At 40.7% G+C, this 24,979-nt stretch overlaps 1 protein-coding gene across 1 annotated transcript; it reads right to left on the bottom strand.

The window, feature by feature from the left end:
• Positions 1–352: 352 nt before the first annotated feature.
• Positions 353–24,401, bottom strand: IL1RL1 (interleukin 1 receptor like 1; the record flags this gene model as incomplete). The annotated part of the gene is made up of 11 exons (XM_082303820.1): positions 24,327–24,401; positions 23,404–23,474; positions 20,968–21,169; positions 20,502–20,670; positions 20,252–20,414; positions 17,535–17,603; positions 15,537–15,669; positions 15,289–15,446; positions 7,311–7,454; positions 5,123–5,281; positions 353–699 (listed from the first exon to the last, which is right to left on the bottom strand). Exons 2-11 carry the CDS (start codon positions 23,468–23,470, stop codon positions 353–355), a joined length of 1,611 nt encoding a protein of 536 aa, XP_082159946.1. The 5' UTR covers positions 23,471–23,474; positions 24,327–24,401.
• Between the last annotated feature and the right edge of the window lie 578 nt (positions 24,402–24,979).

Raw genomic sequence — 24,979 nt, forward strand, 5'->3', positions numbered from 1 at the left:
AGGTAAAGCAAACCTGCAGAACATTCAGCTATTCAGAACCAAAACTTTCAGTTATATGTACGAGTATAGATAGAAAGAGTATAGGCACATTTTGTTTCCTGTGACATGCAAAATTCTGCATACAGCCTAGAATGATTTCTTTACAGAAATCCCATACCTATAAAAACTTCCCTTAGTTCCCCAGACCTCCTCCATCAGGTTACATCATCATTATTAAATTGAAGGACTGAAAAAAGTTAAAAAATACAGCCAGACTTCCAGACTGTAAAATCGTGTACCTACTGAAAGGAAAAGGAGCTGCAGGCATGTGGTTCATCCTGATAGTGTACCAGTATTTTCTTAGACTCGCTGTTCACCCAGCGTTAGCTGAGTATGAGGACTTGAGCATCAGTGGCATATGGTACCTCACATGTTTCCAGAACCTAGAATTGGATGACTGTGGGTGCACGGTGTGCTGCCCTTTCCATTTGATGGTACCTTGCCGCTTAATAATAAACCGAAGAGATTCCTGAAGCTTCTCGTAAGTCCCAATTGTCTCCATTTCCAGCAGGATCACCTTTGTATCATTTTGAATGAGGGCATTGTATAAAGCAATGTGTTGATCATATGCAGGTTCTGTACAATTAATCAGCTGGTGTGTTAGAAGGATGATCAACCGTCTGCTCTTCTGCATCCTCTTCTCAATTGCACTGGCTGTATCTAGGAATGCAAAAGAAAATTATGAGACCCTGAAATTTCTTTTATAAAATCTTTTGTGTTTAGGCACTTAATTTTCATTGGTTTTTAACCAGAAATAACTTCTGTCTCACTTCAGTCTGGTACAGTTTATTCATTAGGAAGAGAGCTTAAAAGAACCAAACTGAACTGAATTCTCTCAGTGCCAGGAGGCACACAAGGCGCGAACTTCGTTCTTCCACTTCGATCGGTCTGCGGCTGCGTGCCGTGCTGCTTCCCAAGAGTTCCAGCCTCCACCATTCCTCTCAACCTCCACCATCCGACGCCAGGTCGTTTTTGGACGACCCCGCTTTCTTCTTCCCTCTGGACACCCAAGGGCCACAGCGCAGTCTTCTGTCGTTTTTTTCCTCGGGACATGACCGATCCAGTTCCATCTCCTCCTCCTCACTTCATTACTGATTTTCTCCATCCCCGCCATTTCTGATGCTCGTCGTTTCTGCAACTTTTTTTTTTTTTTCCGGGAGGAGGTAGTTGGCCTCCTGCCCAACCCCCATGACTTGGAGGGTCAGTGTTTTTTCTGTCAGGGTGGCCTTCCCTTAGGCTGCGTTGGTTCGCGGCACCTTCTTCAAATCCCCTTCGGCTGGGGCTGCACGGCTAGAAGGCGCGTCCCCTGGGTGGTGGATAGGGTATCCCTCTCTGGAGGGTGCACCGGATAAAATTGAAAAAAAAGAACCAAACCAAACCCCAAAAAAGCCAAGCTTTCCTTTCAAATGTTTTCTTTGGTTGAAACATTAATATTTTCACTCCTCTTAGGAATTGTTAGGAATTTCTAATCTAACAGCCTAGGGTCCAGGTCAGTAGATCTGGATTGCATCAAATTTGTGCTTGATCAATAGTCTCCATGTAAGAAGTCATGCTTGATCAAGTTCAGTGCTTTACGGACTGATCCTGGCAATACTGACCCATGAAAATTAGTCATTTAGAGACTTTTGGGTGACTTACTTCTAAGAGGCTTACTTACCAGCAGAGGGAGTGTTAATTCTCCGGAGCACGCTAATTTATACGATAACTGGTGCATTGCATTGGCATCCGCCCTGAGGGGGTGGATCCAGACTTGCAGGGCATTTATATGTCAGCACGACTAAAGGTGTTTCTCTTTCCCACTGCCGTGTTAGGGAGAGCTGATCAACCCCAACTGGGACTGTGATGCTGGCAGTGTTGAATCTAGGAAACTCAAGAGCCAGCATGCTGTGGGAGAAACTTCTGGGGTGACTTGGAAAGCTCCACATCAAGCCTCCAGGAGCTGCTTTTCTCAATGACCTGCTGTGATGTCTTTGGGAGGAACACTGCAGATGCACATCTGTACAGTGAAATGCTCATCCCAGTTAGAAGAGCTTCCTGTGGTCTGTAGAATGAAAGCTGGGGTTGTTTTGGTGGGAACATGTCATGCTGGGCCAGGGGAAAGGAGGTGGGAGCTGAGCTAAGGAAATTCAATGTAACAATTATTTAACAAAGCCACTGATTTGCAGATGTCATCAGCCAGCTGCATATGCATCCTCTTTTCCTTTGCTGGGAGCTGCCAGCCCATTGCGAGGGTCTTCTCAGTCCAAGAGAGGCCCAGCTTTTTCAGCTCCTGGGTCAGGAAGAGAACCCTTTCAATGACTTCTCTGTCCTATTTCCTGGCTCTGAGAGTATTCTATGAAAATAAGTTGGCTTTCTGTGATGTTCAGCAATTCAAACTCCTTTTATTTTCTTCTTTTTCATTAAATTTTCCTGACACTAGGAGAACAGATCCTTTGGAAGGCGAGAAAAATTAAGGTAAGCAGCTACTGTCATATGTTTAGTTCCCATAATAACAACACTTATAAAAAAACACCTTTCTCAGTTTTGAGGTGCAGTCCATTGTGCTCAGGACTGAAAGACCATGGACCTGGGGAGGTATTCACTTCTCCATTTGGATTTCTGACGCAATACTTGTGGCAAGAGGAAAGACGGGGCTGCGTGCTGCAAATACTTTAACCAAAGGATTCATTGCAACCTGTTTTGTGACTGTTAGAAGTCTATATGAGTTCAGAAAGTGACAGAAAATATTGTGAAAGAAAAATCCATCGACAGCTATTACACACAAAGATTCGAGCATCTGAAGTCCACATACTGCTGGGAGAGTACATTAGCGGAAGTATAATATAAGCTTGCCCTTTTCTTAAAGTCTTTTGCAGTCATTTGCCCATGGCCATTGCTGAAGATAGAACACTTGGCTACACAGAACATTGCTCCAGTGAAGTATGATCATTCCTCTGTTATTTGTTCATGTTTTTATGTATTACAGATAGATCAGCTCCAGCAGTGTTTGGTTAGATTCTGCAGCAAGGAATACAGTTGGCAGGACAATGAGACCATGAGAAGAATGGAGTAGAAAGTGATGTTGGTGAAAACTCTTGGTTTGCTGGATAATACTTGCATTTGCACCTCTTCAGGCAACTGTCAGGTTGTAGAAAATACTATTAATCAGTAAGACTGGGAGACAAAAAGAATGCTAGTTCAGGGAAGCATAATAGGAGTCCAACAGCTGTGCAGTGCTGTTTATCCCTTGAATCATTCTGTTTAACTTTCCTTTTTACTGGAAGAACACAAGTTTCAAGTAACAAAGCTTTGCTCTGGAACTAAGAGTCATAAACATGTCTTGAAATAATAATTCCATTTTATATCCTCACTGTATTTTTTTTTTTCTGGAAATATATGGAGTTTTACAGTCAAAAATATGATTCATCAAACGCTATGATACGTGTTCAGGAAGGATCACAGTAACTCGCCGTGGCATTTCCTGTTTTACTCTGCTTAGCATATTTTAATTGTAAGGCTTCAGATTTGGAAACCTGGTAACAAAAGGCTCAAGATCAGAAGATAAATGAGAGTGAGGAGCGTATGGGTAAAGTCCATCTGCATGGAAGCAGAGAACTTTTAAGTGCTCCTAGTGGCAGGCAGATTCGGAATAGCTTTTTCACCCAAGTGAAAGCATTTTGGGGCATGAAAGTGGACAAGGAAGAGAAAAGCAGATGGCTGAGGAAGTAGGCGAGAAGAGAAAAGGAAGGACAATGGTCAATGCTCAGGACATTTTTAGAGTTTTGATTAAATCAGACCGAACAAGTCAAACAAAAGTTACTCACTGTCCAAGGTTGGCTCGGTGAGTCTTCTGCCCATCACTCCTGGGTTACAGGCATTCATTCATGCCTTTCTACGGTGAAAACATCCTTGTTTTCAGCCAGCTTATCAGAGCCCTTTTTAATCTCCCAGTCTTCACCTCAGTTGCATGCTGTGCACAGTTTTCTTCAGGATTGCCATCCATAAACCACAGTTTGAGAGCAGTGTCCCATAACAAAATATTGCCCTGTCCCTAATCACCTGAACAGGTGGCATAAATTTTTGTGATTGACAGTTTTCTGAGCTACTGTTAGTCCCTTGTTCTGGATCTGGCATGCTGGTAATGATCTAGCTCAGCAACTCTTGCAGCTTTTTTTACATTCTTTTTGCAGTGGGTTTCCTCAAGGCCAGGCAGCACTTTTGCTGCTCTCCAGAAAAGAAGGACATCAAAGATCTCAGCCCAGCTCTGGGCAGGTGAACGGCACCTGGCCCAATGCAGATGATTTCAGAAATGTGTAACAGAAAATGTGTCACAGAAAATGTGTCAGCTTTGGCTTCATGCCTGCTTACTGACAGGGAGAGAAGAGCTGGTCCACAGAACAATCAGAGCACAAAATACACAGACAAGTTAGCTCTGAAGGAAAGCAGATAGCACCCAGATGACAGCAATCATAAAAGATAGCGTTGACACGTCCGTATGGAAATTAGCACAGATTAATTAACATGATTCCATTCTGGAAGACAAGGAAGCAGGAATAAAGAATATCAACTGTCTCCTGCATTAGCACTGGGAATTGTATGAAGTGAAAGTAGGTCATGTCAGTGAACAGAAGCTGAACTTCCTCTGACTCTGACATCTTCGGAATAGGTTGAAAAACCCTGAATGATAACAGCAACGTTAATTCCTCGAATTAGTTTGTGGTTTTCTCCTCTTCCGTGTCTTGCAGGCCTACTCATGCAAGGTTTGGTTGTAGCTTTGCCCAGATAAAGGCTGTGCAGAGTTACACTACCCAAAGAGCAGGTGTGTGTTTAAAAGATCCACTCTTGGGGTCACATTTCCTGCATGACTCAAGAAGATGATAAACAATCTGTGCCCCTGCCCTGTAGCTTGCTTTTCTTAGCATGCCAGCAAGCACAGAGTGCCATTGTGTCACCCTTGCCTGGAAGAGCAGACACACAGCTGCTGAGGAGATGAGCAGCCAGCTCAGGAACATAAGGGGACCTCCTATAGCCCTAAAAGGGACTAGAAGCACAATCTGCTCAAGCTTGACAAGTCATTCTGCGCATTATCTGATCTGAAACTTACCTTCTCCAGGATATATATCTCTCCCATAAATACACAGTTTATATCCACATTTATTTTCTAGGATATCTGGCATGATTTGGTAAACAAAATATTCCACAAAATTAGCTTCATTGGTGTGGTTTCTGGGGTAGATAACATATGCATCATATATCTTCCCATCTGTAAGGCAAAACAAGAGGAAAGTGTATTGTGTTAATATGAATTAGAGCTGTCTATTGCAAAAGCTAGAAGAGAAATAAAAATATCAATCTTTGAAACAGATCTAAGTAGAAGTTCCTGCTAATCTGAATAATGTATATCATCAGGTGCATATTTGGAAATTAGAGACTGTGCACATTTGGTGTTTTCCATGCTCAATTGTTATGATGCCCTGCGTGTTTGTAACTTTGGAGAACCCGGCCTTTGTATTGTGAAGGCTGTATCCCAAAGTATATAGAGTAAGAATTCAACTGATCGATGCATATCAGCATGAAATAGAGATGAGGCTCATCATTTGTTATTTCAGTGATACAATAGGCTGTTAACAGCATTTGTCTTTCAGGACAAGACACTCCACTTAAATTCTTCCACCATGAAGAAATTAATTATCATTCCCATGACACATCATACTTCTGAAGAAATTACTTATCATTCCTATGGCATATCATACGTCTGAAGAAATTACTCATCATTCCCATGATATATCATACTTCTGAGTGAAAAGCTCCTTTACTCAGGAAGTAGTCTTACAGCCAGAACCAAGTACAAAGTCAAATATTTCTTTTGCTCTTTTCTTCATTTCTCTCAAGTATGTTTTCCATCATAGCATTTTTTTCCTAATCCAAATGTTTCATTTCTTTCTTTCCAGTGGAGGTGATCATATCCCTTCTTTTGTTGTTATCTGATGTTCTTGTCCAGACCATCCTTACAATAAAAAAGAAATAGCCATTTCCAGAGTCTGATTCATTTCATCATAAAATATACTTAAGTGGAAACTGCTCCCAAAAGCATACTTCTTTCTTCTTTGAAGAGAACATAAGTAACCAGATCAGCTGTAGATATCTACCATGTAGACATCTGTGGTAGGAGTCAGCTTCAGATTTAAAAAAATGTAAATTTAGGTGTTTACATGAAAGCTAGGTGTCTAAACTCCTGCTACAATCAGTGGAGAACTAGCCATTGCAGTTCGTGAATTCTAGAGTGATTCAGTTACTCTCACGTAAATGCCGGGGCCCAGCTGAGTTGCCTAACCATAGGCATTTAGTGCCATTTGAGACTTCCTATGGTAGACTCCATTGGACTCTCTCCATTGGAGACTTTCTACCTGATCTCCAGACCCTGCTCCAGAAGTCTGCAACATCTGGCAGATCTGTGTTATCTGTTCATTGTTTTGGCTGTCCCAAATGACTCTAGATGCCCATGATTAGACCACTGACACAAGGTCCCAGTGCCTAGTTGGCTGAGTTGATTTTATTGATAAGGAGCAGGATTTGGTCACCTAAAAACATGTACTACATAGTGTCATTAGGCATTGCCTGCCCTTCAGCTGCCACTGCAGAGGGGTCCAGGTCTGTCTTAAGTCCTAAGGGAGCTCCAAGGGTACCAGCTGCTTATGGTTAGACAGCTGAACCCAGCCCCAGGTCTGAAGGTTTCATGTCTATGATGGAAACTCGCGTGTGCGCACCTTCATTGCATGCAACTAAATGTAGATGTCTTAATCTTGAGCTGAAGTCCACCCCTAAAGTTGGATGTATTCCCCCCAAAAGTGTCTTCCTCAATATTGGTACCTTTCTCTTTGGCTTATAAAAACTGTTTTGCTCTAACACATGCTTGTTAACACATTAGGCAGCAGGCTGGTTCCTTTGCTTTAGAGACCACATAACAAGTACAGTTAATAGCACTGTAAATCAGATTTTCACTGTCATTCAATGTTTCATGGCAAGTATTTTTGTCAAAAAAAAATTATGAAACCAGCACTGAATCCCTCTTTTATGTAACACATCACTACAGAAGCCAGGAAACAAGGGAATGTAAAGCGCTACCAGAGCTATGTATGTCCCCTCTTATCTAAACTATTTCAGAAGGCATGAGAAAGCGAAGGATCAGGCTCAGGTGTCATATGAGTTAGTAAGCAACTATTAAATAAATCCATATACATGTGATTTGCCTTTTTCATTTTTTATAACTTTCTTGCTCAATTCTTACTCACCATCCTTGGCTGAGTAGGGCTGAAATATCTCCCGATACAATAGGACAACATCAACTTGGAAGGACTGATAAAGTATAATAGAGACTGCTATTGCAACTAGCAGAACCAGAGATCCCACAGTCAAGAGGACGTTAGGAAGACCCGCTGCAAAGAAGAGGAATATATTGTTAGCTGTAGAGAAGTTAACCTGTGCGCTGAAGCCTCCGCCTCTCATATCCTTACTGCTGTCACAGCTTTAAGGAGCTCACAACAGAGACAAGAAAGCTCTGTCTTTTCCCAGCTGGTGTAGCCAACACAGAGACCTCTAAATTAGAAGCATACTAAGCAGTATGCAATTAATACTTACTTCTGTTGAATCCAGACCTACCTACACTAAATACCACAGCTGATGATGATGTTTAAGTATTTTGTAACATTGTAAAACTGTTAATAACACAACCAGCAACAATGTTCAAGCATTTTGTAAGGCATCTAAGCCTACGCATGACAACCATAAGTGTCCACAAAAGGACAAGCGGAGGCTTCTGGCATAGTTGCACGAACAGAGTAGAGAAACATGTACAAATAATGGAATCTGCAGAAGAAGAACAAAGTACACAAAACAAGCAGGAAAACAGAACATGTCCTGGTCACAAAAATAAAATAAACTATGCTGGAGACAGGCGATGTTCTCCCCTGCCTTTTCCTTTGAAGATGGCCAAGAAGCATAAAATAGCAATGACGAGTAAGGAAAATTGAGAAAGAAGGGGGCCACCCACTTTATTTCCAGCTTCCCTCATGGAAGAGCTATTGAATCTGACCACCTCCACCTCAGAGATGAAGACTTATCAAGGATAGATTCAGATTAGATGTAAGAAAGACATTTTTTTACAATGAAGGTGGTGAAACACTGGAACAAGTTGCCCAGAGAGGTGGTAGATGCCCCATCCCTGGAAACATTCAAGGTCAGGTTGGATGGGGCTTTGAACAACCTGATCTAGTTGAAGATGTCCCTGCTCACTGCAGGGGGGTTGGACTAGATGACCTTTAAATGTCCCTTCCAACCCAAACCATTCTGTGATTCTATGATTCTATAAGGATGGCAGTCACCAGCTCTATGCTATCATATGCATGCAGCTAGTCTAGGACAAGATTGTGATTATCACTTTTCTCGGGGAGAGCTACGTTTCTGTCACAACCCAGATAGCTGCATTTCTGTAACAGCCCACTTTTCCTCTTGTTCTGTGATTCACAGAGCAGAAGTCCATCTGGATTGCATCTAGTTCTTCTGCAGCAAGAGACGATGGGAGGTAGCAGCAAGGTCATTTTGTACTCTCTCCAAACTAGAAAGATGGAAGATTAATCCACAGACTGCTACAGCCACACAGCTGAAGAAGATACTTTTGACCTATGTCCTGGACGTATTGAATTCACCCAGGACACTATGAATTCCAGATAGCCAAGTTTGAAATTAAAATATCAAAGGCTTTATACAGCAGTTACACAAAGAGGATTCATTATTCCTTTGGAGAGAAGATTAACGGCAACTATCTCATAGTAGAAATCTGCTCCTAAGCAAATGAAAGATACCTATATCTACTCAACTTGGTTTTAACATGTACACTCAGAGCAGTTCCATGCACGTGTTTTCTTTGAGAACTAAACCCATTATGAGATTTCTATTCACAGTGCACCATCTTTACCTAATTATTCCTGCCCAGCATGACAACTCGTCACCCTATAGTTGCAATAATATAACCGTTTGGGGGACTTTTCTGTGATTCAGATCACTGAAATAATTTGAATTAAAAAATATACCCCGAGAGGTGTCGGACTGGGTGATGGACTTTTACCCCCAAAGAAATGCACGGGAAAATTGTACATCACAATTGCACAGATTGTGCATCACAACTGCATAAAAGGGTACATCTATTTTTATTTCACTATGATATAGCAAATATAATAGTTGCCAGGTGCAATGCCCTGACTTGGAATATCACTAGAAGCATGTATCTTTTCAATGTTACAATGAGATATGAGGTATGCTGCAATTTCAGAATTATCTTAGCTGAGGAAAGAAATAGTCCTTTGAATGTTGACCACATATAAATTTAAATACAAGCATTTGATACAAACATGGAAGTCAGTTCTGGCATCCTCACTGTAAAGACCCTTCACAGCATCTCAACCCATGCAGGGTGATTATATGTACTGGTAGAAACTCCACCTGGTCAAGCCTTGTGCATTCAGAGCAGGGATCAGGCATGCAGGGCTTTTCCTCCCTCTGCCTGCAAAAGACACACAAGACATGTGGCTGCAGCATCAGGCCATTCACCAGCACTTGAGGAGGTGCATCTTACAGCAGGCTGAAGAGCCAGCAAGACAGGTTGGAAAATGCTGCAGATTGTATGCAGGCAGTAAGTATGCTACCAGGTGAAGGTGCTGACCACCACCAAGGAGCAATTTCAGAGCTTTCACTTGGACTTGGCATTAAGTGAATGAAATAAGATAAAATATTTAGCAGTGAAGAGTCTCTTGTACTGAAATTTGCAGGTTCCCTGGCTTCTGCAGGAGATGTTGAATAAGGCAGTGTATTGAATAGTACTGACAGAGGCAACCTAAAAATATTACTGCCTGAGAAATTCCACTGAAAATGTACGTAAATAAAGAGTTTACAAGTATGTTTTTCCTTTCCTCTGGTAGGATGCAAGGTAAATTTGACATGATTTTCACACTCCTCCTGTTTTCTTCTTTGCCATTTAAAGAGAGATGGAAACATCAGGCATGGGATGAAGCATACCTCACCAGAACTAGGAGATCTGGGGAAGCCACCTTCCAATAAGATTGAAGTGGGCAAGAAAACAACCAGGTTTTTTTATAGTGAATTTTGGCCATTTTGTAGCTTTAACAGTGTTACGTGATGCCCATGAAGGAACTTTGTCCTTGTGGACCCCTTCAAATTTTATGATTTGGTCCATTTTCCTGATCAATACACACATGGAGATAAAATCAGAAAACCTGTTCCACTACCTGGTGAGGATGACCCAAGGATCAGAGATTGCCACTATTTCTTATTGCTTCATTTGTTGAGAGTGTGCTCACCACGACATTACAAATACTGTTGTAATGCATTAAGTATCTATAAAACATGTAGAAAAGGAACAGGTTCCGACAACAGCTTCTGCAATTATGAACCTAAAAAATGCTGTTTACATTTGGGTTTGCACTGATTAGACCAAGGCTGGAAAAGAAGTGATAGATTTCCTGTGCTTATACAGCTTGCAAAGCGTCAGACAAGAATACCTCAGGGTCTTCCTGGAAGAGCAGGTTCTGTTCCTAGCAAGGCTGACTCAGCCTCTCATTTCTCTGGAATAAATCAGCTATCTTCAGCACAATGGGGGCAAGGGCCAGAAGCCACTTTTGGAGGCCCTGAACAAGGTTGAACAGATCCTGCTGTTCCGTTTGACTTTGCTGCATCATTTAGCAGCAGAGAGTTCATGAGTAGACTGTCTTCTAATACTATTTATTTATATTCAAGAGCAACGGGAATACAGAACTATCAGCTCTCAAGAAACAACATTGGAGAGGCCAGAGAAAACAAGTCAGAAAGCAACATTTGAAGGATTTCCTGACAAACTTCCGAAGAATAGCATTTTTTTGTAACTTCTCTGGCTTCTAAAGTGGAAATGTGTAAGTAAAGACAGCAAAGGCAGAGATCTGGGTCTGGAATTCCTGTCCACATCTGTCTACAAAAGATGAGCCAAAAGGTTAGGTTCGGAGTTAAATATCTTTGAGGAAGAACAGAGCTGATGTTCTGGGCTGAACTTTATGTCTGCTCTGAATGGCCAGAATTTCTGGCATTCTCCACATAAGAGGGTTCACACCAGAAAGATTTGTGGTCCTCTGGGCACCTTATACTTCTTTGTGAATGAGAATTTAGGAATGCTCTGGGAGAAACAAGATGATGCTTGTGGGTCAGACAGATGAAAAGCCACCTCCAGATATTTAACCAGCCCTGAATCAAGGTGAGGAACTAAAAGCCAGTGGCAACTTATGTATTAATAAAAAGGGAAGGACTTGGAAGGTATTCAGACAGCCCATGTATTCCCTAGCAGATGGGTTAAAGGGGATGCTGAGGGGATGTTCCTGTCCTGACCCAGCTCTGCTGGTAGGAGTTAACACTTTCAGTGTTTCTCCAATTACTTTTCATTGCCTGTGTCTCAGGAGCTAACAGCTTCCCTGCCTCTGCCAGCAGAGCTACTTTTGTGAGCATTGATCCACTGCAGTTATCAATGAGCTGAACCGGTGTGAGCAGTGTAGCCAATTAGTTTTCTCATTCTTGAGAGGTGGCATCTTCTAGCGTGAGAGATACCAAGCAGCTGTGGAGGGCAACTGGGAGTAGTCTGGCAGGCAGAGTCGCTGTCTCTTGCCAGGTGTCCAGCAAGACGAGCTACATCTTTGTCAGGAAAGGTGGAAGAAAAGGGAATTAAAAGTTGTCGCAAACTCCTTAGCCTCACAGCAACCAGAGGCACACCACACAACAACTTACGCAGATGATCTCAGAGCGCACGAGAGGACATGTCTTGTGGCAGAGATGGAATGTAAGATGTGGGATGATCACCATCTCTGGAATTAAAAACGGAGATATAGGACTGAAAGATCTGGAGGAAATGAGACAGCCTGTATTTTCTGTAAAGAGGTATTATAAGACATGAAGAATGTGCTTACAAACAAGTGTTGATGAAGGAGTCAGAAGATACCAAACAGCTTCAGGCAAAGAGGGGAGAGAAAGGATGGGAAATAGTGTGGAAGGATGGGTTCCATATTGACTGGGGGTGATTAAAGACTAGGCAGGGCGTGGAGGAGAAAAAAACAGAGATCTTCCTCAGCAGGAGGAAAAGCAACCTCTGAATATAACAGTCGCAGCAGCTGAAAGATGGCAGGGACATTAGCACCTCGTAATGGAGGCAAGAACATAGCTGCAGAGACTGTCAAAAGTCATAGCCAAATTCTCATTAAATTCTTCTGTTAAAACAAAGAAAGAATTTGCCTGATTTCTCTGTGTCTGAAAGACACAGTGTGCGTAGTCTGGATACCACCAAATCACACCAAAAGGAGCTGACTGCATTGCATTACTCCCGATAACTGAGGTACTTAGGTCATGTAGCTCATTTCTAAAGAGCTGATCAGCTTCTCTTAGCGGCATTTATTTCCTATTTAAAAAGATAAGTAAAAAGACACTTGGGACAGACACTTGGGACAGACAGTTGAGACAGACGCTTTTTTCACAACACAGCACTTGTCTTCACACACATATGTGAATACGTATATATGTGCACAGCATATATCCTAAACTGCAAAATATACTTTTTTCTCTGTGAAATATCAAGCAGCTTTGCCAATGACATCCATTCCTGGCAGTATTAAGGGAGTATTTTTGTTTTCCATGGAGACAAAACCAAACAGCTTTCACCACTCTTGACTGTGAAAGAAACTCCTCCTTTTCTCGTCACTCCTCTCTGGCAATTTTTTATTCTTATGTGGATTGCAATTGTTACCAAAGTAAATTGCTAGGGTTAATCATAATGATATTGTCAACAGTGAACTGGGACTTAAATATTTGATTATGACTCAGAAAAATAGATTTAATTCCTGGTTCCCATTGAAAATTTCCATGTGGTGAGCCAAATCATTCATTCAGCAGGTTTTTGAAGACAAAGACTATTGTTGTAAAACTGAACAGCAACTCCAATGCAATTGCTTACCGCATCTTTGCTTCCTTCCTTAATCTGTCGCCTGTGCAGCTAAACACCATTTCTCTAGTTCATTAAACACCCCCAAAATTGACTGATTTGAGTAGTAAGTGGCACAACACCTATTCATCTCTTACTTCCTATCACAGATCTGTGCTACAAATAATGATAATGTAACCCATACTGAATGCCCTGAAAATAAAGTCAGAATGCAGAGCAGGAACTTGTGTAAAAAGCACATTAACAAGATAATAGCTAGCAGCACAATTTGTGCTGTGGGAAACACTAAGGAACAATCACATATTTAAAAAAAAAAAAAAAACAAACAGTTTTTTTCCATTAAAAATAAACAAAAAAACCAACCACAAAAAAGGAGTACACATTTTTATTACACATTTACAAGATGTGAGGCACAAGAAAACCCTACAGCATTTTTATTGTGCTCAGAGGCAAGCTGTCATTGTTTTAGCATCAATATTGCTCAGCTGTGTGAGGAGCGAGTGAAGAAAACTAAGGCAGAGCACAACCATTTCTGGACATAGCATTGCTTACACCAACAGTGCTGAGTAGCAGAAGCAGGCATCTTGACAATAGCAGCAACAAGGAGAAGGGGACAGACATCCACACAAACAGGCAGCAGCAAAGCAGGGTCACAGTCAAGACTTTTCATGAACATTTACTGAAGACCTATGGATAAAAAACAAAATAAGAATTGTCTACAACAGAAATCAGATCAAATGAATCACTTGATGAATACAGAATATAAAATACACTCTTTCCTTCATGTAGTTTGTAATATGGTGCCTTGTATCGCCTGAACTAGAGCAAGCAGGAACTGTTACTGTTCCCTTCTCTCTCTCTGCAAGTATGTTCCCATACTCAGATAATTCAGTGCAGAGCTGATGTGTTTTCAGCTTCCTGAGTGATGCTATGCTTGCACTCATCCAACCAAAACATCTCCTGCCACCTTCCTCTGGGGGGAATCGGTGCTGTCCTGCTGGATGATGACCCATCGTCTTTTATAATTTACCTATATCCCTTCTAGTCTAGGCTATGGCAAGGAAATAGGTCTATGCTTTGAATCCATAATCCTGTAGGAAGTTATGAACAGTCAAGAATACTGCAGAACACGGAGCTGTGCACACCCTGTGACCACAATACACTTGATTTTACTCTTTCCAGCATTCTCTTATAGAAAACTAATCCCTGTTGAAGACCTTAACATTTCTTCTCAAGATCCTTAGTGGTTCAGCATATCCGAAGGGATAAGGAGGAAAACCATTGACCGCAGCTTCTTGTTGTGCCTTCACAGACACAATAACATTTTCTGCCATAAGAATCAAACTCAGTGGTGCTGGTGACAGTGCTTTCTCATGGATCCAGCTATCCCTATAAAAAAAAATTCCCACAGGAGCTAAAGACCATCCCAGTCCCCACCATTGACTGACCTCAATTTTCCTTCTCTGGCAGAAATTACTAGAATCATGAATTTAAAAACGAAACCAAGGGAAAGGCTTCGAAGTGTTATTCACACCTCTGTGTGGCACACAGTGGCACTCAGAGGGAGAGAGGATAAAGCCAGACATCGCAGAAGTTAGTCACCACTTAACATTCAGTCAAAAAACAAGGCACTGCAGTGGATGTGGTATGGGAGGAAAGGCAAGCAAACTGGTAAACTGGCAGCTGAAACTCTTGCTTTTAAAGTTTGCCTGTTTTCTGCCATGGTTCTGCAGTAGAAACAACAGTTTGATTCTCAAAAGAAAATGAATCTCTGCTCCTCACAATGCATTGTAACACTGATGACCAAAGGAGAAGTCAGTTCCTTGCCTAGCTCTCATCTGCAGAGGATCCTCCGCAGCTTGAGTATCTTGTAGAGCAGACTGCACTATACCAGTGTGCTTCAAATCCAAGTGCGCTGCATGCCTTCAGGGCAAGGGGAATTTGTCACTGAGCAGAAGTATCCTAGAAACACTTTATTCTTACCACAGGACTGATACACTGTCCTGCTCTGCATACTTAGTCTCTCACTGATACCATTTGAGTAATGCCCTTCCCCAGCACAATTTACCCCAAGGTCATGAAGCCATGAGAATTTTGCCACTGGCTTGAATATGTAGGGAGGAAGCGGGGCAGTTTTTCGCCTTAGTAGCAGACGCTTTCTTACTGACAGAAACAAATAATAAAATAAAATCACCAACATATTTCAAACCGAGTGCAAAGTGTAAGACAAAACAAAAAAAACCTACCCTCACATTGCGCTTTGAGTTGTAACATCACCGTGGCCTTTGTGTTGTGCATTTCGTTCACTGCTACACATGTGAAATTTGCCTGCAGATCCTCCTTTTTTATTTCAGTAATATGCAAAGTTGTCTCTCTGTAATATTCTTGCCCACGTCCTTCAAAACTAAGAGAGAGAAAGAGCTGGTACCATTGGCTTTAATGACTAGGCACAGTTTGCATAGAAGAAAGATTATTCTGTGTTATATGTACTTACGAATGAGTTTTTTCATGAAATCTTGAAAAATCTAAGTTTTTCACCGGGATGTTATCCACATCCCATGTGACAACAGCCATCCGCTGTTTCTTAATCCCCAGGCGGGCTTGACATTTCAGAGACAAAGCAGCACCTGATCAAGATACAGAGAAATGTAAACATTCCTTGACGAAAAACAAGTATAATTTTATTTCCCTCATAACATCGTTTTCTACAAATCTTCTACCACCTGTGAGTTTTGTCTTAACAATTTTGACATATTTTTCTGCTGAGAAAATTATGCATACAAGAAACTCAAAAAGAAATAGTAAAAGGAGATTTTAACAAATGATCTAATACAACACCGAGGATTACAAAAGGAATTATTTATATTTGTTATGATGAAGGCAATGTAGACTTTACTTGTGATGTTTAACCCATGTAATCAACTATTGAGAAACATGGAAAGTAAATGCTGGTTTACACTCAAATGTACATGGAAATAACATAAGTTAATTTCAGTAGATATTATTTTGCCTAAGTCTTGTGTGCAGACTCTTATCTTGGACTTTATTCAATCTGGAAAAAAGTAAAGTAAACCAGTCCAAGCAAAACTAAAACAGGAAATTACTTATTAAGTATTTGTCATTAGGAAATATTTATTCCAAAGTAAGAGTCACTGTTGCACTGAAAGAAAGTATAATTCAAACACTTTTAGTTCCATGTAAATCGGCATCTAAGCAGGGCTTATCTAAGATTAACAGATCTTATGACTTACATCCTGAATTGGTATCAGGAAGCATGGAGATATCCCTTCAGTTTTGCAAATAGGAGACAATAGATCCAGTACAGCAAATGGTTTTTAAATGTAAAGTAAATTTGCTCCTTGCAAGCAGTGCCAGATTACTTATTGTCCCAGAGGGGTGGGCAGAGCCCACAGAGCACTAGAGACTGACCATCGTATTAGAGAAAGGTGGTCCTGGAGCACAGATCATCTAATTCTGAGTGACAAAGCAACCCAGGGGAAAGAGGAAAAAAAGAACAAGAATGCGAGTCAACATGTCAACTCTTGAGTATGTGGCACCTCAGACAGGGCCCCTGCAGTACCTGCTACCACAGCAGTCTTGCTGCAGGACAGAAGCAGTGAAGTGGTAACTGCGATCCCTTCTCCCAGTGGCCCAGGTTCATCCCACCTGTCCTGGGAGACAGGTATCCTGGGCTACCTATTGATGTTTCAGATGGGCTCAGTCGCTTTCTGGAGAGCTCCACCTTTCTCCATTGACTATATAAAAACCCTAGATGGCTCTCACTCCTACCACAAGCACCTTGCTCTAATGCTGCAAGTTACGCAGGGTAAATCTGAATCACTGAGAACATCTATGGTCCTAAATGAAAGGGAGCAAGCTCTGCATCAAGGGCTCTCCAACCTACTATTTCTAAGTTCACTCCTTGGTCCTGTCTTTCAGCCTTCTTGGTATCTTCCAACCAGACAGGTCTGCTCAATGCTAGCCAATGTGGACATGAGCCAGGGAGTGCTCCATGGCCTCAGGGCCAGCAACCCTTGCTCTCCTTCCTTCATCAACAGAGACACAGCCACTGTCTCCAGACTGGAACCGCAAGTAACAAGGAGTATCTCTAGTTGCAAGAACAGTCCATCCTTCTCTCTTAGCGGCACCATCAAGCAGTTTCAAGGGATTTAGCTAAAGCCCTCTTTGAAGTGGATGGAAGCTGTCACCCCTTCAGCTGAGATGTAATAATTGACCGTGTGAGTAATCCTAGTCTATCCCAGTAAGGGTAGAATGGGTTCTTTAAATCCCTTTAAATTGCTGCTTAATACCTAAATAATCCATCAGTTATATCTAATATCATATCACTGTGCCCGAGGTGAATTAAATCTGGTAAACATTATGGTGCAAAAATGTAATGAAAAATTCCATCATTAAATCTCCTTGAAGATCCCCATGTTCGCTAGGCCATCACAAAATGTTAATTTAAAAAAAATTTAAAGTCCATACTTACCAAGCTCCACTTCTATTACATCTTTGTCTTTTGGAAATAAAATTTGAGGAGGTAGAGGCGAATGTTTTGCTTTAGAAATTAAGAAGGGAAAGAAAGCACATATTAGAAAGTTGTGAAAAAGCATTTTGTAAGATAATGATTATAATCTGTACAGTTAATATTTTAAGATCCCAAAGCAGAATTGCAAACTGACACTACAACAGTGTTTCACATGTCTGTTGGGATCATCCGATTTCATTCCTATGACCAAATATTCCTGGGGAGTCTGTACATGTTCATAGTTTAAGTATTTTCTCCCCATTTATTTAATTTTTACCTTTGCACATAAAGAGCAAGGAAAATTTTTAGTTTCTCAAGTACTGTTTTAGCCACTGAGTGGGAAAAAAAGCAAACGCGGTTATAGGTTTGTGCGTTTTCACAGTTGCTTATTTTGGTTTTAAAAAGAGATAAAGAAATTTCTTCAGACATTTGAGAAATTACTCATATCCATGATATGAAATAACGAATATATACTTTCACGCAGTATTTGAACTGGGGACCCTCTAGCCCACGCTGCCAGCCCATGTTCCCCTCTGTTTCCCCCATCCCTGCAGCCTGACAGCCGAGCATGTCTGGTTCCCAGGCCTCTCTCTCCGCTGTCTGTGCACTGTTGCTGCCCCCAACTGCTTCCCATTACACCAGTCTGCCATGACATTGAGCATCCCTTATCATTACCTTTTACAAGGAATACTGCTTTTCCTTTGACATATTTATTTTCCATCCCCGCTAATAATTGTTATGGACAGGTCCAAACTATATCCAGCTGCTTGACTTGAATTACGTATTCAGATCTTAAAGATTTTTTTTTCCTTGGTGCATTTTTCTTCTTTTTTTGCCCTTTATACTGTCTCATATTTCCCACTTTGAATACTTTGCTTGCTATCCTTTCCCTTATTAAGCTTTTCCATCTCAAGGCACCTCTGTGAAACCCATAACCATATTTCCCTAAAAAATATGCAGAAACTCATTTAAAACCCTGCTTCCCAGGCTGCCAGAAAAGCAATTCTCTTTACCCATCCTAACTGTTTCTATTTTCATTAGCTGGATCTGGTAAAAAAGAAGTCAGGAGAAAGTCAGTAACTTCCTAGCTAGCTGACTATGCTAAAAGTTCTTAGCTGCCAGCATTCAGAGGCAGAAGGTCCTCTGGGTCAGTGTGGATCTGCAAGGCAACAGGAATGTACATCATAAGCCAATATTATCAAAACATAACAGCTCCACTCATCAGCATACTAATTTTAAGGGCTGATAAAAAATCAAAGAAGTTGTCATTAAGTACTTTGAATTTAGTAAAGACTGGAGCAAACATGACAGACCCTGATCAGATTTCACATCCCTTCTTTCTGCAATGATTTCAAAAGAAAAAATCAGATTAATTTTGAAATGAAGTAATCTGCCTGGATGTAACAGAGGCTTTTATAAATTTGGATGCCTTTGTGCCAAATAAAACCCAGAAATTTTCATTATAACACAGACACAACAATAGTCCTGACCAGTTAGAGAAGTTTTGATGGAAGTACACTCAAACAAAAATTAAGTGCTAGGCAGAGAAGTGTCATGTAGACCAACAGGGTACTACAGGGAAGAGGGGGAGGAAAGGCACACCACCTCCTAAGCTACTGTACAAGGTCTCAGCTCAAATCTGTCTTCTGTCCAGCTCAGAACAATCGGAACAAACTCCATCACTAGGATCTGGGCACAGCAGCAAAAACTGGAATCGAGGCTCCTACACTCCAAATCTGCATTCTGCCCAAAAAGCTGGGTGCCTCCCAACAGCAAAAAGACATGATGTCAGTCAGCAAATTAACATTAGCTATTTTTGGGAAAAAAACCCAAACAAAAAAACAAACCCAAGCCTTCCCCCCCGCCCCCCCCCCCCCCCGCCCTGTCCCCAAACCCCCAACAACCCTTCTGACTGTTTTTCTACTGATCTGATTGCAGAACTGAAGACACATTTTGAAGTCTTTCAAGTCAATACAGTCTGGAACTGCTAATTACTGCATGCTCTTCCCCTGACCACCACCCAAATACAAAGCCTCCCTGAGGAGATTGCATCCTAGAGGCACCTCAAAGTCCACACATCTCAGCCACGTTGGCTGCATTCAAAATAACAAAGACACAGTAATCACTGAGCTCCACTCATTTTCTGTTTCTTTCTCTCTATCTATGACTCATTTTGTCTCATTCAAAACAAATCTAAAAGTTTTTCCAGCCCTACTATCACATGAGTGCTAGATAATCAACATGGACCAGAAGGTATCGAGTTGTAGGCCATCTACACATCAGTGAGCCAATGACCATTAGATGATCCTCACTAGCTACAAATCCTTCTCCCCTCAAACAAATAGAAAGCAGAGCTGTGTGGCATCCCACTGAGGAGACCCTTCATTTCAGAAATGAGGGCTACCAGTCAGCTCTACCAATCACAGTATGTAACCGGAGTCGTCAGAGACTTTTAGCAAAAAAACTGAATGCGACCAGGTCTGAATTTACCCCCATCTTGCTCCAGTTGGATCTTCATCCACAAAATTCATGTAAGAAAAGCTAATCTAAAGTTTCATTAAGAACATAAAACAAACCAACAGAAAGTCTTTTTTTCTTTAACGTGTGAAAGGAGCTTCCTTTGCTTCAAGTAGACCTCGTCTTTCTTATCTTAGCAAGCTACAAAATGACTGTCTTACCCTTACTTATGAAAATCCTTGTTGCTGATACATTAAACACATTTCCTTTATGAGTGTAGATAAATTGACAAGTATAATAACCATCATCTTTCTTTCTTGGGTTGTTAATAAAAATATATTTTTCTCCCTTGAAGTATCTCTCTCCCTGAAGAGGTTTGCAATCCTAGAAAAGAAAACTTTCTTTATTTGGCTGCAAATAATTTCTCACAGTAATCTGATCTACAACTGGCACTGTCAGGGTTTTATTTACCTTATACCACTGGATGATAGTAGCATTCTTATAATTGTCAATTGTCGGACAAACAATTTTTCCTCTTCCAGTGTCATTTGGGTAACGAATCTGACTTGGGAAACACACTCCTTGCTTATATGGATGCACCTGCACACTCATGTTGAACGACTTCGTGCGATTATTTGAACTTTAAAAATGGAATAAAGGTATGTCAATGATAGCATTTTTATATGGAATATATTAAATACTTGTAACAAATGTGAGTTTTGGTTTTTATAGACAAATGGATGGTTATTGTAGTTCAGTCACAGATTGATATTTAACAACCTGTCATAAAAATAGCAATTGCAGAATGAAAAGTTACATGGATTGGTGTACATCACGAAAAAATGGCATCATTTCCACAGAAAATAATTAGACTGTATTATTAAAACGTGTATTTTTTCCCAGTCTTATGCCTTTCACTTTTCAATGTTGCACTTACAAATGTATAACACAAGTGTAGTTTCCAGAATCCTCTCTAGAAGTCGGCAGAAACCAAAGAAATCTGTTTAAGGAAAATATTCGTGATCCCTCTTCTTCTGCAGGAATTATGTTGTTACTAGCCGTGTGATGCCAGGTGACTTTCACAGATGAACTCCATGGGGGACATTTTATAACTAAAGCCTCACCTTCCATTGCATCAACTGTAAATGAACAAAAGATAAAAATCTCAGATTAATTAAAACTTAGCTCCCCTGAGACAGAGGAGACCTTGCCATTCCTGGGTCAGTAGGCCAGTCATGTGCCTCTAACTACCTTCCTTGAGTTTTCAGAGGTTATATATAGCAAACTTATTCTCATTGAATTTTTTTCAAGAAAAAAATTTTTTACCTTGAGTTATGGAGCCATTTGTTTGCAAAAATAATAATTAATGTGTGGGACAGAAAAAAAAAAAACCACAACCCTAGATTCAAACCAGAGATACACTAAAAAATATGAGGTTTTAATTGAAAATCAGTAATTTCTTGAAATGAAGTTCTTATGCAAATCTTTGCTTGAAATCCTGGTTTTATTCAAAACAGGAATTTAAACACAAAGAAAAGCACTGTCTTTAATGCTGTACTATTACATTAGCTTCCTTACTTCAGTATAATTAATATTTACTTATACAACAGAAAAGAACTCTTGCTCTGCCTTTTTAATATAAAAAAAGGAAATACAGGATTTTTTCTTTCACTGAAGAAAAAACTAGTAGAAGGAGGAAGCCTGTAGATGAGATCATCAAAAAACAAGAGAGACAAAAGCCAGAAGAGCTTTTCTGCAGAGTTCACAAAATTGTGAAAAAAATAAAAGAAATGTAACACACTGAAAGGAAGAATCTGATGGGAAGGTTAAAAGATGCCAGAAAGGAATTAGAGACAAATAAGAAGCATAGGAAGAAAAACCACACACACTCACACAAAAGAAAAAAGAGGAAGGAGTTGGGAGTAAGACACTAATTTTTACTTTTTTTTTTAACTGAATGTATTTCTACTTTTGAATACTGAAACTGGTCCAGAGAAACTTGAATCAAGCAATTTTGATAGATATTTAAGTGCCCAAGCACCTGAATAGTGAACTGGCTGCTGAAAACAGAAACACTAATCTGAAAGTTAAATTGCATATTGGAGAATTGAAAGATGAGAAAATAAGCAAGGATGGAGACTGGACGAAGATGGAGATTGCAGAGGAGCTATAGTAGATAAGGGAGCATGAAGATGAGAGCAGGTAATCAAATAGCTAACCAAAACAGAGAATCTCTATCAAAAATGACACTTTGTGGGAGTATTGCCACTGCCTGGCTTTAGAGGCGTAGGCGCACAAATAAGGTGGTGAGTGTCTCTACATGGTGAACGCTTGGCTTCTGCTCTGTTTCTTTCTAAAGAAGTGGTACATCTCCACTGACATTATATGTTGTCTCGCTTACTAATTCAGGCCTAAATTAGCCACATCGGGTATGAGTACCCCAACCCCATCATTTTAAAAACACTCCTACCCATGAGCCTTGGAAAGACAGTGGGACATATCAGGGGTATCAGGAAAGGCAGCATTGCCCCTCCGAAAGAGGAACACATTGGAAACACAGCTTTCTTCAGGGAAAAATAGAGGAGAGGGAACACATAGAAAATGAGAGGCTTCATCTAAACTCAGTGACATCTAATTATCTTGGCAAATTCTTCAGCAGAATTTGGCCTCTTAATAAATCTAATTCATTTGAAACTTAGCATTCATATTGTAAAACTGAGAATATGGGAAAATATTTAGCGATAATATCTTACAATATTTTTCAGACAAATAAGCAGCTCGGCTGGAGACTAGAACTATGTGAGTGCTATATAATGCTGTGTCACTGGCAGACATGACTGCAGGGCCAGCAGAGCTGACCGGTCAGAAAGAGCTTACTGTTTTGAATATTCCCCATGTGCAAGGAAGTGTTGTTGTTACATTGCACTTGTGGGTTAACACCCCCAAATCAGGACATTAAAAAGCATTTTTAATGAGCAAAGCTCCCAGTTACGTCCCTAGTTCATCAGGGTGCATATGCATTTGTTCTGTTCAGTGCCATTGGAGACTCTGCTCTTGGAGACTCTGCTCTTGGAGACTTTGCCCAGCTGGGGCCTGGAACACCAGCTACTCTCAAATCCTTTCAGAAAAACCCTTTTCTTTCTGCTTGCAGAGATGCCTAGGAGCTGAGGTAGAACCTAGACTTAATGTCACAGAAATGGACAGTAGTCAGTGCATTTTAATATACAAAGAAAACACATAAAGCCAGTTTTTAAGCTGTGATTTGTGGCTTGAGGTAAACTAGCTAATTTTATGTTTAAAAAAAAATTGGGAACAGTCTACACATTTCAACAGAATAAACCTAATCAGAAAGTATTTTTAAATAATTACTTACATGTTTCGGATGTCATGGAAACTGAGAGGAAGGCAGACAGGAAGACCAAATGTACATACCCCATCATATTTCTAAACCAAAAAGAAAAACATTGATATCTCAGAATATACTCTGCATCAGTTATGGTATTTCCATGGTACTGATGTACATCTACTAACAGATAACAGTATCGTGCAGTGATAAACTGCATCATGTGAGCTGCTCTGTACAGAGTGTGTGTGTGCGTATAGCAGTGGTTTTGCAGCTTTGAGATAATGCTCTTTGTTCTATAATCAATGCAATAGTTGATGTTCCATTGACACTACTGTTATGACTTAGTTTAACAGAGGTGGGGGATTTACTCTGCCGTGGTGGACCTCAGACAGAAGCCTCTTCTTGCTTGGTTGCTTTTTTTCTAAGGAAGCTAAATGTACATCGGCATTCTCTTCAGAGTCAAGTGTGGAAAAATGATACCTCAATTTAGAAAAGGATAGATCCTGGATTTGAAAATATATACCCTGCCTTTGAATTAAGCTTACATCCAATCAAGGCTTTCTATGGAAGTGGAGGTATCTTCAGTGACACCTTCTCTAGATAAGTGTTTAGCAGTAAGAACAAACCAGGTGAGTGCCATCACCAATGCTAACCTGAAGGGGAACTGATAAAATGGACTGGAAAGGTAGGTAAAGGAACATATATTATACTCGTGTAACAGCAGTAGGGCAGATTGCATGCCTCACTGATGTTTTCACTCGTGTCAAATTGATATGCACCTGCGGTAATTCACACCTCACAGCATGGCTCAGGCACTCCCCAGCAAACCCCTTTACTAAAGAAACTGGCTATTTGTCGGTGGACATTAAGTTGACCTAACCTAGGAATACCTCGGGAGACAGCAGACATGCAATCCAGCTATACTACGCAGGTGTCAGCATTCTACTTACCATTAATAAACCCTTTGCTTGACTGCTGTCCTTCACTGCAGATCACAGAGCGGTGGGGTCTACTATGATGTATGAGGAAGAAGCAGTCCTGTGGTACTACAGAGAGAAGATACGTTTTCAAGAGAAACCAAGTTAGAAACAAATTATAATTTGTCTTGCAGATAGTGACCACAAGAGGAGTAGTGAAAAATAGGCAAGAAATGCACAGGCAGGGTAAGTACTATCGTCACACTTACTGCAAGGAATTTTTATTTCAGTGCCAAAGATTTCCAGACTAAACAAACATTCACAGACCTTATCAAGACCTACATTTGCAGCAAGTCTGAAATTCAGAACAAACTCCATTTTGAGCTTTCAGAAACGTCATCGACTTTGTATTGATATGGAAAGTTTCTTCTTTTAGAAGGTTTAATAACATCCAGAGGCTTATTCTTAAACTCTTAAAAATAATAAGAAAGCTTACTGTTGGAACAGAAAAGCGTGAGAATTTCAGTGTAGGTATTTTGCAGGGATACTCACAAACCACAGCAAAGATGCAGTTGAGACCAAAAAAGCAGCATCCCAGCATTAATGTCACAGCAAGGCTGGTGCCATGCCTTTTACGGGAAGCGAGTGACCAGCCAGGAGCTCCCAGAAACAATGTGCGTGAGGAG

The sequence above is a fragment of the Platalea leucorodia genome (assembly GCF_965183815.1).
Source record: "Platalea leucorodia genome assembly, chromosome: 2".
Classification (NCBI taxonomy): Eukaryota; Metazoa; Chordata; class Aves; order Pelecaniformes; family Threskiornithidae; genus Platalea; species Platalea leucorodia.